The sequence below is a fragment of the Oncorhynchus nerka genome, linkage group LG28 (assembly GCF_034236695.1).
Source record: "Oncorhynchus nerka isolate Pitt River linkage group LG28, Oner_Uvic_2.0, whole genome shotgun sequence".
NCBI classification, from domain to species: domain Eukaryota; kingdom Metazoa; phylum Chordata; class Actinopteri; order Salmoniformes; family Salmonidae; genus Oncorhynchus; species Oncorhynchus nerka.
Window position 1 is genome coordinate 35,408,061 of NC_088423.1, and position 11,319 is coordinate 35,419,379.

Consider the following 11,319-nt stretch of genomic DNA (forward strand, 5'->3'; position numbering starts at 1 on the left):
GTTGTGATGTAATGTATTTTTGGATGCGTTTGCAGAGCTGGCTCGGGAAATGAACTTTTCTGTCGACGAGATCAACCACATCCGAGTGGAGAACCCCAACTCCCTGACAGCGCAGAGCTTCATGCTGCTAAAGAAATGGGTCAGCCGGGACGGTAAAAACGCAACGAGTGAGTGTCTCTCCTTCTCCCAAATATATTTTTACCCACTATGGCTTTCTCTTCTATCACGTCTCGCGATTATGATTATGATTATGTACTAGTGGGCGGCAGGGTAGCCTAGTGGTTAGAGCGTTGAACTAGTAACTGAAAGGTTGCAAGTTTAAATCCCCAAGCTGACAAAGTACAAATCTGTCGTTCTGCCCCTGAACAGGCCGTTAACCCACTGTTCCTAGGCCATCATTGAAAATAAGAATTTGTTCTTTAACTGACTTGCCTAGTTAAATAAGGTAAAAGAAATACTACAGAGTACCTCGCTACTGTATTTTTCCATGTCCATAAAAAGAGCCTCACGACCTCTCATCCCTCTCTCCTTCTGAACTCCCTGTCTTTCCCTCTCTCCTTCTGAACTCCCTGTCTTTCCCTCTCTCCTTCTGAACTCCCTGTCTTTCCCTCTCTCCTTCTGAACTCCCTGTCTTTCCCTCTCTCCTTCTGAACTCCCTGTCTTTCCCTCTCTCCTTCTGAACTCCCTGTCTTTCCCTCTCTCCTTCTGAACTCCCTGTCTTTCCCTCTCTCCTTCTGAACTCCCTGTCTTTCCCTCTCTCCTTCTGAACTCCCTGTCTTTCCCTCTCCCCTTCTGATCTCCCTGTCTTTCCCTCTCTTCGTGTCTGTGAATATTTCATACTGAACGACCTTGAAAGGACGTAGAAGCAGAATGGCTTCTATGTTTGTTAAGATTCCTAATGCAGCTGTCATTCAGCTTAATATGAAGTCACATATTATGTTCATGCTCCTACTAAGGACATAATGTTTAGTACAGGAAAATATCATTTGGCCCAGTCTCCTTGTAGAAGAGACGAATACGGCAACCCTTTTTCACCTTCACACACTGCAGTGTGATAGTAAACTATTTACCTTGCAAGAGTTATGACAACGACAACATCTGGGTTAAGGAACAGTGCATATTGTTCAGACAACTGTCATATTGTACAACAAACAGTGTCTTGTCTTTGTTGGACTGACTTTCTATGGTCTGTTTTCCTCACAGCGGATGCCTTAACTGGAGTGCTGACCAAAGTCAATCGGATGGATATTGTGACTTTACTGGAGGGGCCGATATTTGACTATGGTAACATTTCAGGCACGAGAAGTTTTGCCGATGATAACGCTGTTTACCTGGATCAGGCTGATGGTAAAGTTTAGCTCCATCTAGCTGACCTCTTACCTCTCCTGCTACCTCTTTTGTTTTTGCCTTACAACTGTAGCAAAAATGAGAACAAATTGCCTGGCTATACTATTGAATGCAATTTGCCTATGGAGACTACAGTACCCTACAGTACCCCATCTTAGACCGGCTGATGTCTGACCCTTCACTTTCGGCTTTTATTTGTCAGTTTCGGTCTAACCATTTTCTGACACTCAAATGAGTGTGAGGAAATGTCAGCATGCAGAGTCCCATGGGTTCACTTTTAACTTCGTCAATTCAGGAAATGTATTTTAATTCACTTTCTGAAATGTCTGGGTTCCTATTAAATTGACACCAGCCAACCCTGATGATGAGAATAGCATGTTAAGCCCAAAGATGTTCTAGAGAGGTCTTGATTGACATGACCTTTTATATTATTTAAGCCCTCCTAAAATCTAATTGCATTTGTGCTCCAAGGGTTTTGTAAGATGAATTGATGACCAACACTAAAACTATCCATAATGCTAACCAGGTGCATGCTGTAACACACTGCTTTCACCTGATTACCTTGTACCTTCAACAGGACACTACTGTATAAACCCCTTTGTTCCCTAATGCATGGAGTAGCCATAGACTCAACAGACAGTCTGTTGTACTTTGCTCATCTATAGCTCTAGATCTGTCTAGTTCTCTAGTCTACCTCCAGTTCCTCTGAGCCCTCCCTGGATAGAATGACAGAGCTTCGTCCTCTGTGAAACCAGACTACCTTCCTCCTCTTACGCGCTCGTCCATCTCCACAGCCCAATCTCCAGGGCAGCTTATAACAGCTCCTAACGGCTTATTGTATTGTGCCGTCATCTCTGCACTTCCCCATCCCCTTCCCTGCCACCTCATCAAAATCATCTCTCTGTCCTCTCATTCGTCTTTGTCTTGTCTTGCTAATACGTGTTTGTATTTTGTTAGCTTTTTTTGTGTGTCTTTTGTTTCTCTTTTATCGTCGTGTGTCCTCACCAGTAGCATGCTTTGTTGTTCACGAGAGCGCCTCCACCTCTGCAATTCCAGTGTCGCCCTCGATTAAGAATCATTCCCGAAACCCTGATTCATTCTTGGTCTTACAGACCTCCACACCTCTCTCCCTTACTCTTCCCACACCTCTCTCCCTTACTCTTCCCACACCGCTGATCCCCAAGTTATGAATCCTCTGTTTCACTCATGGACCTCACACCTTTACCCCCATCCCCACCACCCAATCCAGCTCCAATGTCTCCTCCTCATCCCCCAGTCACCAAGTCTTCAACCCACTGGGGACCCCAGTCAACCCACACACTTGTCCTCTACTCCCATGCCCCAGCTCTCTCCCTCATCCCTTCCAAGTATCTCCCTCAATGCTCCGTTTTCGAGTCCTCAGGCTCAACCCACTGGGGACCCCAGTCAACCCACACCCCTCTCCTCTACTCCCATACCCCAGCTGACTCCTTCATCTCCTCCTCAGTCGTCACCAAGTCTTAAACCCACAGGAGATGCCAAAGTCCTCTCTTCTTCTCCCACCCCCCAGCTGTCTTCCTATGTGACCCTATGCCAGTCCCACAGTCTTGAATCCTTAGAGACGCCATTTCCCACTTTGTCCCACCCTGTCCCCCCCCCTAATATCACCTGCAGGGTCTCACTGCCCTAGTCCTGACCCCCCCCTCATCCGTTCCCTGCCCTTCTGTCCTGTGTGTCAATATCCCCGTGTCCCCCCCGTACCTTCTCCTTCTGCACCTCCCTCTTGGGTTCACATCGACCCCTCTACCCTAGAAATCTTCATCTAAGCCCCCTCCTATCGTCTTTCGTCTTTTCTGTGTGAGCATGACTAAACACCCGCTCAACTGTTAACTAATAAAACCCACTCATCACACATATGGACATTTCTACCATTCCTTACTTATTTCTGTTTTGTTTTCTTATCCCATCTCAATGGCTGCATATGAACCCATCCCTTTTAAAGAACAAAACTATATTGTCATAAAACTGTTAAAAGCTGTGACAGACATGCGTATTTATTGTTTTTGTCAGTGTAAGTATGATTTGTTTTATACCATTTTTACGTTGGGTTTCTCTAAGGTAGTTCTCAAGTGAATCAAAAGTGCTGCATATTGTGCTGATGATTCAGGAGACCAGTGTCCCCTCTGAGGGTCACCATAATTAGTGGGTGTTTTGTTGCATGCTCTATAGTCAGTCTCTGTTCCATTGTCCATGTCACTCAGTCCATGTGGTGTGTGGTTTATGTGGGATTCCTTGTGTCATGTGCGTCCATGTGAGTATATCATCTCCCAACAGATTATCACTGCATCCTAGCGGAGCTGCAGTCCCCAGCCCAACTGCACTCTGACCCTTCCTTCACAGAGCTCTACTCTGAACCCCCTACCCTCACCATTGACCCCGAACCTTCCCCTGTCCAGCTCAAGCCAGACCCTCCTATCTTCATCCTCACCCAGTCTGAGTCCTGGGCCGACCACATGGAGCCTGACTCCTCCACTAGGAGCCCTTCTAGACCCTATGAGCTGTCCCTGTACATTCCCACCCTTGACTTAGATCCCACCGCTGCCACCAACACAGGAATGGCTGAAGGTGACCAGGTGCTGATAGTGGAAGAAGAGAAAAAGGAAGTGGACATAAGCCTCCAACAGATGTCATTCGTTTCCCCTGAACAGTGTGAAGTAGAAAAAGAGGTCAAAAAGCAAGTCTCCTTCTTCTCATCATCTTTGTCCTCCCCATCATCGCCATGGCAAGCACAGCAGGACAGCAGACGGGCAGGGGCTGAGGAGGTCGTGAAGGGAGATGGTGAGGAAGTGGTAGAGGCAGGTGAGATGGCGGAAAACGGGGATAAAGTGGTAGAAGAGGGGGACAATAAGATGGTCTTGGAGGGGTGTAAGGAGCGAGAGAATGGGGCTGAGGTGGCGGAAGAGGGGGCTAAGGTGGTGAAAGAGGGGGATAATAAGATGGTGTTGGAGGGGGTAAGGAGCCAGAGAATGGGGCTGAGGTGTTGGGGGAGCAGGGAGTGTCTGGTTCCACTGAGGAAAAGGATGGAGATGAAAATGAGATGACAGAAGACAAGTTGAAGTCGCTGTTGGAGGATATTCATTTGGAGGAAGGCTCAGAGGAAGAGGAGGGCGAGGAAATGACGGAGGCCAAGGTTCAGGAGATTCTCAGTCAGGTGAAGCAGGCAGAAAAAGACATGTGTTCACTTCCAGGTTGGCACAGTGAGACATTCAGCGTCAACATGGAGCCGCCCACACCCGGACGCAGTGTGAGCTCAGAGCTGCTAGACCGCCAGGAAAATAGGTACACACAAACATATATTTCATCACTGCTATGGATTAAGGATAAATACACTTTTGTGTACATCTACAACTGGGATTCAATATCTTCGCCTCAGTCTTTTGGTCTTTTTTCATAATCTGCCTTCATCACAAACTATTTGATCAATAAATGTGATACCAACCCCATCCTATTCTCAATATTGATCTTTATCTTAGTCAATGTTCTCTGAATTGTAATCCTTAACCATTCATCCGAGTTTCAATCCAAGTCTCAACCTTACTCTTTCTCCCATTCTCTCCCCACAGCCAGGAGAACTCCAGTGACTCCGCCACCTCTTCCTCTAGAGGGGAGCCAGGGAGGTCCAGGCACAATGGCGATCACACGGAGCTACCACCTCATGACGGGTCACTTCCTCTATCGCAGGACTCAGCCAACAGAAGAGCTGGACATGGGAAGGAAGAAGGCGTACTTGTGTCTGAGAAGAAAGTCCAGGTAATTGCAATGTCTATGCAAGATAATGTACTGTAACTGTTTTTGTACAATGTGTGTCTGCTACAGTGAATACGGCTCATCGGGTACATCACTGTTGTTTCTTTTTCACAGTGACACGAACTGGATGTCCATTCTTTTAAATCAACTGGTTGACTGTAAATTTAACTTCACCCTTTTTTCCAGATGTGCCATTGTTTATTGTTGCTGATGTCAGAAGAACCTTGGGATTGTGTGACGCTAACAAATTCTCTCTCGCCTGCTTTTTTGTGTGTTTTCTATATCCCCTTCTCACTGTCTGTAATGTTGCTTTACCTGCACTCTTCAGCAGCGTTTTAGTGAGTCTGGCACTGATGAGGAACAAACCGTCACCACCAGGGTGTTTCGGCGCCGGGTCATTCTTAAGGTAGCCTGCTGAGACTGGGTGAAGGTTTGGTTTAGGTTTGGCTATAGATGGTTAACCTAGCTTTGCCTCTGGTGTGCAGTGGACTGGTGTGGCTCGCTTAACTGACAACTATCAGTGGGAGAAAAAGGAAACTTCAGAAATGTTTGTTTGAAGTGTGTGTGTGTGTGTGTGTGTGTGTGTGTGTGTGTGTGTGTGTGTGTGTGTGTGTATGTGTACGAGTGTGTCCTGGCCTGGTAACCTGCTTTCATGTTTTCAATCAAGGATAATTTTCTCTCACTGTTGCCTCTGTGATGCCATTTAAAGGGACATGCCACATTAATTTTGTTATCGTTTCAATCAACAACTCTTGGGGAATTCTAAAATATTCTGTCTCTAGAGGTTTGCTTGCAGTTTGATGGTGCTGTTGCTGCAGAGTGTGTTAGTGGTTTGCTGTTACACTGGCTGAAGTGAATTTGGACCAGTTTTGATTGTAGTCCTAACCATGAGCACTTACAGGGAGAACAGGCAAAGAATATTCCAGGCGAATCAGTGACAGAAGAACAGTTTACCGATGAAGACGGTAACATCATCACTAGAAAAGTAACTATCTGCCTCTGCCCTCGTCCTAAAAATACACCTCTGAATTATCATACCCACCTTCTCAAAGCATCCTCGAAACTCTCCTCCCAAAACATCCTAAACCCTATCCACTTGTGTTTGTGTGTGTATCCAGGCCATACCCTCTCCATCTTGACCATGATCATTATCTCCTCCCCTTTTCCCAGGTCATCAGAAAAGTCATCAGGCGGGTGTCCATGCCTGACGACCAGGGCGGGGACAGGGGGAGGTGGGACCGAGGAGACCTCTGGCCTTGCCCTTTCTCACTGGAGGAGGAGCTAGAGGTTGGCATGACGACAGAATAGGCCGCATAGAGGGTTGTCCCAAGGGGGTTCTGGGGTTCTGAGCCTGAACAGAAAACGGGTGGGGACCTTAACTCAGGATGTGGTCGTGGGATTCGACATTCGAGTTCTGCCCCTATTGAATTTAAACACTCACTATGCCTTTAGAATTTTGTGTGATTTCACGGTATCTTGCTATCTGCGTATGTGTGTGATGCAAACATTTGCTTCTGTGGTCTGGTTTACTGCTTTCAGGTTGATGTTTTCAGGTTGCTAATATTAAATAATCTCACATGTTGCTTATCTCTGGTCTAGCTGCACTCAGGTTGTGGTTTTCAGGTTGCTGTGTTGGGTTACTGCTTGCCAGGATGGCTCTCAGGATGTGGGGTTTGAAATTGGCCTCATCTCACTCGTGTGTGTGTGTGTGTGTGTGTGTGTGTGTGTGTGTGTGTGTGTGTGTGTGGTTGCAGCAAGGAGATGGAGCTAAAAGCAGGAGGAAGGAGGAGAGGTTGGGAGAAAAGAAGCTTCAGTCGTAGGGCTAGCTGTGCTCCACCAGGTACTTTACCAAATAGAGTGCTTTACCCCACCACTTCTCTAATAAACTCATTCATTTCTATCCCCTGTCACTGTTCAGTGGTGTGCTCAATGTTTTCTGTTCCATTCCATATACATGTTTAAACTTGGTGCAGCTCTGCTCCATTTCACTATACTGTACTTGTTCTCTTCTGCAATGTTGTCCACTGTACTCTCCTGTCCTGATGATTCACGTATTTCATTCTACTCCAAGCAAACCTTTATGTTTCAAACTGAAAGCCTGACTCGTCTGTTTTTATTCTGGTTACATCAGCTGTGTGGTTGGGTGACTAGTCACAAAGTGCTCAAAACACACCTCAGCATATATTGTCACACAGACACTCTCTGTCTGTCTCTCTCTATCCACTAAATCCCCACAAAGGCCAGCTCATAGACAGTACTATCGTGTGGGAATTGCATCAAAGAGAGGTCGCTATCTGATTGGTTACTGTTAATACCTGAAAGGTGTTGCTAGCTATATGCATCAGTGAAATATTCAGTTTAAGCAAACCTGAATAAAAAAAGAGTAGTGGCACTCATGATCTCTGGCTCAGCTGGTGGTGTCCATGACAACCAGGGTGACCATGACAACCCGTGGCCCAACAGACTTCTTGATGCTCTCTAGCGTCATCGAGGGAATGATTGCTCCAGTAAATGTGTGGGTAGCTAGCAAAATGGAACATAAAATTCAGATGCTATGATGTAGTGGTATTACATCTATCAAGTAATCAGAATTAGTAATAGCTAAGGGACTCAACCTATTTTTCTTATTTTTCAGGTGTGCAGGAATTATTCTCCACGGCAGAAAGTTACACACAACTAGAAACTAAAGGAAAATAGGACATTTCAGCCAATACTTCCAACATGTGGTTTTCAAGCGTGAAGAACTTGACCCGTCTGATTTTAGCATGAGCATGAAAAACTCACTCCCTGTCAATTGCGGGATCTGGAAGGTTCTCACCATGGAATCTGAATTCTAATTGTACAGCTCTCACTTCCTGTGGTCTATGGACCAGAAGAATTATGCTTCCTGTTTGTGACTCGTAACGTGCCATTGGTGTCATGAGAGCTTTTGAGGAGCATTGTGGTGAGACCGAAAAAGGACTCCATTACAGAAAAACCACAGGTGCAACTGAACATACACTTCCCTGTGACCAAAGATGGCACAAAAGCTCAATTCTAATAGTAGGAGAAAGAAACTCAACAAAATTACACACAACAAGAGGATCACTTCTGATCCACCTCCAACACTCGCCTTATATTTTTTTTCTTGGACCCATAAATGTCAGGTTGTAAATTGCTGGGGTTTTTGTTTTCCTTTTATAAACCTGAAAATAACCAGACTTTGTTCTGTATAGAAATTACAATCTGTACAATTCTAAAATGATGAGTTACAAGATGATAATGCAGAGGAGAGAACTTTACAAGTGCTTTCAACATGATTATCAAAATGGTTCAAGATTTGAGTGAACTTCACATGTTGTTGTATAATTAATTATTATAGCAGGTATAACATTTGTATATGAAAAAAGCTGGTTTGATTTTAACAGGAAATTTCCAGAAAATCTTCTGCAAATTTCAGTGATTCCCAAAATGGGGATGTATCTAATTCTGCAAAAGCAGTCTTTCAGAGTACTCATATTTTCATGCATGCCTTTCACATTATTTTAAGTAAAATTTGTACAAGTTTGAAAACACTATTAAAAATTAGAATTAAAACCCTTTATCTGTGTACAACTATAGCCTTAACATTTGTCACCAGTTTTATATTTGAAATTAGAAAAAAAAAATAGAAAAAAAACATAAGTGTTTTTTTTGTCTCGGACAAGGAACAGTATGAAGAAAGTTTGTTCTATAGCTTCTTGAGGATTACCGTTTGTCTATGTACAACTGAAGGGCGGCTTCTGCAGGGTTTATCATAAATGCTATGAGAAAGGAGTAATCTGAATGTATATGCTAGAAGACTGTCTCGCTGTAAAATGATCAATGTATTGTGTGTATTGGCTATAAGGTGTAGAGGTCTCTGTAAGACTGTTTGTAATCATTTTAGCAGTGTGTCAATTGGTTTTATAAAGGCTGCTGTGGTTTTAAAGACGAGGGTTTGGGGTTTTTGGGAAGTATTTCCTTAAATTTAATCTACTCACATAAAGACACACAAGGCATTCTTTGATTGTAACTCTTGATAGCATATGTATGACAAAAACACTGGATGGTCAAAACGATTATTTAAAGCATAAAATAAATTGTGTTGAACTCTGAAATTGTGTGATCTTTTTAGGCTTGAGAATCTGTATGCAGTGTCTAACTAGCATTGTTTTGATAGCTCATTGGCGATTACTTTGCATTAGATCTTCTCTTTGTATTGGTTAGACTAGAGGCCCATGTAGTTGAAGTGTGGTGTTATTCTGGTGTGAAGGCTCAGACTTAGTGTGATGATGTTTATGCTGTGGACATGACAACCATGTAAAGGACTTCATTTCTTTTGACAAGTGAAGCAATTTAGGGTATTGTATCATATATCCTATCTTACATGTCAATCAGGGGGTAGAGGGTAATTTGATATGGTTGAACTATCAATTTTGTCAATTTTGTTTGATCTGTGTTTTCAACTGAGCAAATTTTTTCGATGTACAATTCTTACTAACAGAGTGAAGCCATTGAAATGTAACTATTCTAGCACTTTGGTTATTCAAAGTCTTCTTTTAGAGGCTATAGCAGTAATGACGCCACCACAATGTTTCAAGCGTCTTCAAAAAATGTAATTTAAAAACAAAATAAATAAAAAAGCATTGGTTTTGAAATATTTTGTTTCTGTTTTATCTTTGTATTTATGTGATGTCGAATCTATTATGTTTGTAAGAAATTCCAATGGGTTGTGAAATGTTTAGGCTAAGAAATAAAATAGGTTGGTAAGAGCTGACAAGGTACAAATCTGTCGTTCTGCCCCTGAACAGGCAGTTAACCCACTGTTCCTAGGCCGTCATTGAAAATAAGAATTTGTTCTTAACTGACTTGCCTAGTTAAATAAAGGTAAAATTAAAATAAATATATGTAATGTAATGAATGATTGATTGAATAATTAGCCAGACAAAGAAGAGGTAGTAACAAAATAAAATTGTCAAGAAATGAAATATTCTATAAAGTGTATTTCTAAGCACTTTCAATATAACATCACAGTAAGCGGCAGGTAGCCTAGTGGTTAGAGTGTTGGGCCAGTAATTGAAAGGTTGCTAGATCAAATCCCCGAGCTGACAAGGTAAATATCTGTCATTCTTCCCCTGAACAAGGCAGTTAACCCACTGTTCCTAGGCTGTCATTGTAAATAAGATTCTGTTCTTAATTAACTTGCCTAGTAAAATAAAGGTTAAAAAACACATGCTTTTAGTACATTTATTATACTTTGGATGAGTTAAATGCAAAAAATATATTAAAAATCAGTAGCTAAGCCAGAGATGAATACATCTTTGACATAAACTGTCATGCCTTGGCAAGTTGGGGTGTGTTCTCAGTTCTACAGTCTTTTCAGATCTACAAAACCCAAGAAGCCATCAAGAAGTGTCAATAGGGACACTTGGACTGCGTCCTGATTCTCCACCCTTTTCCAGAAGGGTCAGTTGCACATTCCCTGTCATGGATTTAAAGGAATTGGTGTAAGCATTGGCTGGAGTTAGTTTCCCCCATTGATAAATCCATGCGATCAAGTGTCGCAGTGCACACTTGTGGAGAATCAAGACGAGGATTTGTTTTCAAATTTGGTCACAGACATACAGTACCAGTCAGGTTTGGACACACCTACTCATTCAAGGGTTTTTCTTACATTTTTACTATTTTCTACACAAAATTATATTGTTCATGCACTGCAAATTTCCATTAGACTACTGTTGGATAAAGCAAAAGATTAACAGCTTTTCCCTCCTTTTATTTATATTTAACTAGGCAAGTCAGTTAAGAACAAATTCTTATTTACAATGATGGCCTACCCCAGCCAAACCCTAATGACGCTGGGCCAATTGTGCGCCGCCCTATGGGACTCCCAATCACAGCCGGTTGTGATACAGCCTGGAATTGAACCAGGGACTGTAGTGATGCCGCTAGCACAAATATGCAGTGCCTTAGACCGCTGCACCACTCAGAAGCCCAAAACTTCCTCAGTAATTGCAATATACTATTCTTTTATTTTCTATATGTTATTTTCTGTTTCACATGGCATCGATAAACATTGGCACAAAATAGGACACCACTTGACAGAGCTATCTCCACAGGGTGGCGCTATTTTAACACGCGTGTGGTTGAAACAGAGCAAGGTCACGTCACACCGAATTTTCATAG

General features: G+C 43.1%; 1 protein-coding gene across 1 annotated transcript in view; it reads left to right on the forward strand.

The window, feature by feature from the left end:
* The window catches only part of LOC115113172 (ankyrin-3-like), a 150,882-nt gene extending 141,091 nt beyond the window's left edge, over positions 1 to 9,791 (forward strand). Inside the window, 10 exon segments of the mRNA XM_065012776.1 lie at positions 36 to 167; positions 1,204 to 1,347; positions 3,661 to 4,331; positions 4,334 to 4,665; positions 4,950 to 5,136; positions 5,465 to 5,539; positions 6,035 to 6,118; positions 6,304 to 6,420; positions 6,888 to 6,973; positions 7,769 to 9,791. Of these exon segments, the coding sequence (XP_064868848.1) occupies positions 36 to 167; positions 1,204 to 1,347; positions 3,661 to 4,331; positions 4,334 to 4,665; positions 4,950 to 5,136; positions 5,465 to 5,539; positions 6,035 to 6,118; positions 6,304 to 6,420; positions 6,888 to 6,953 (1,808 nt within the window). The 3' untranslated portion in view covers positions 6,954 to 6,973; positions 7,769 to 9,791.
* Positions 9,792 to 11,319: the final 1,528 nt, after the last annotated feature.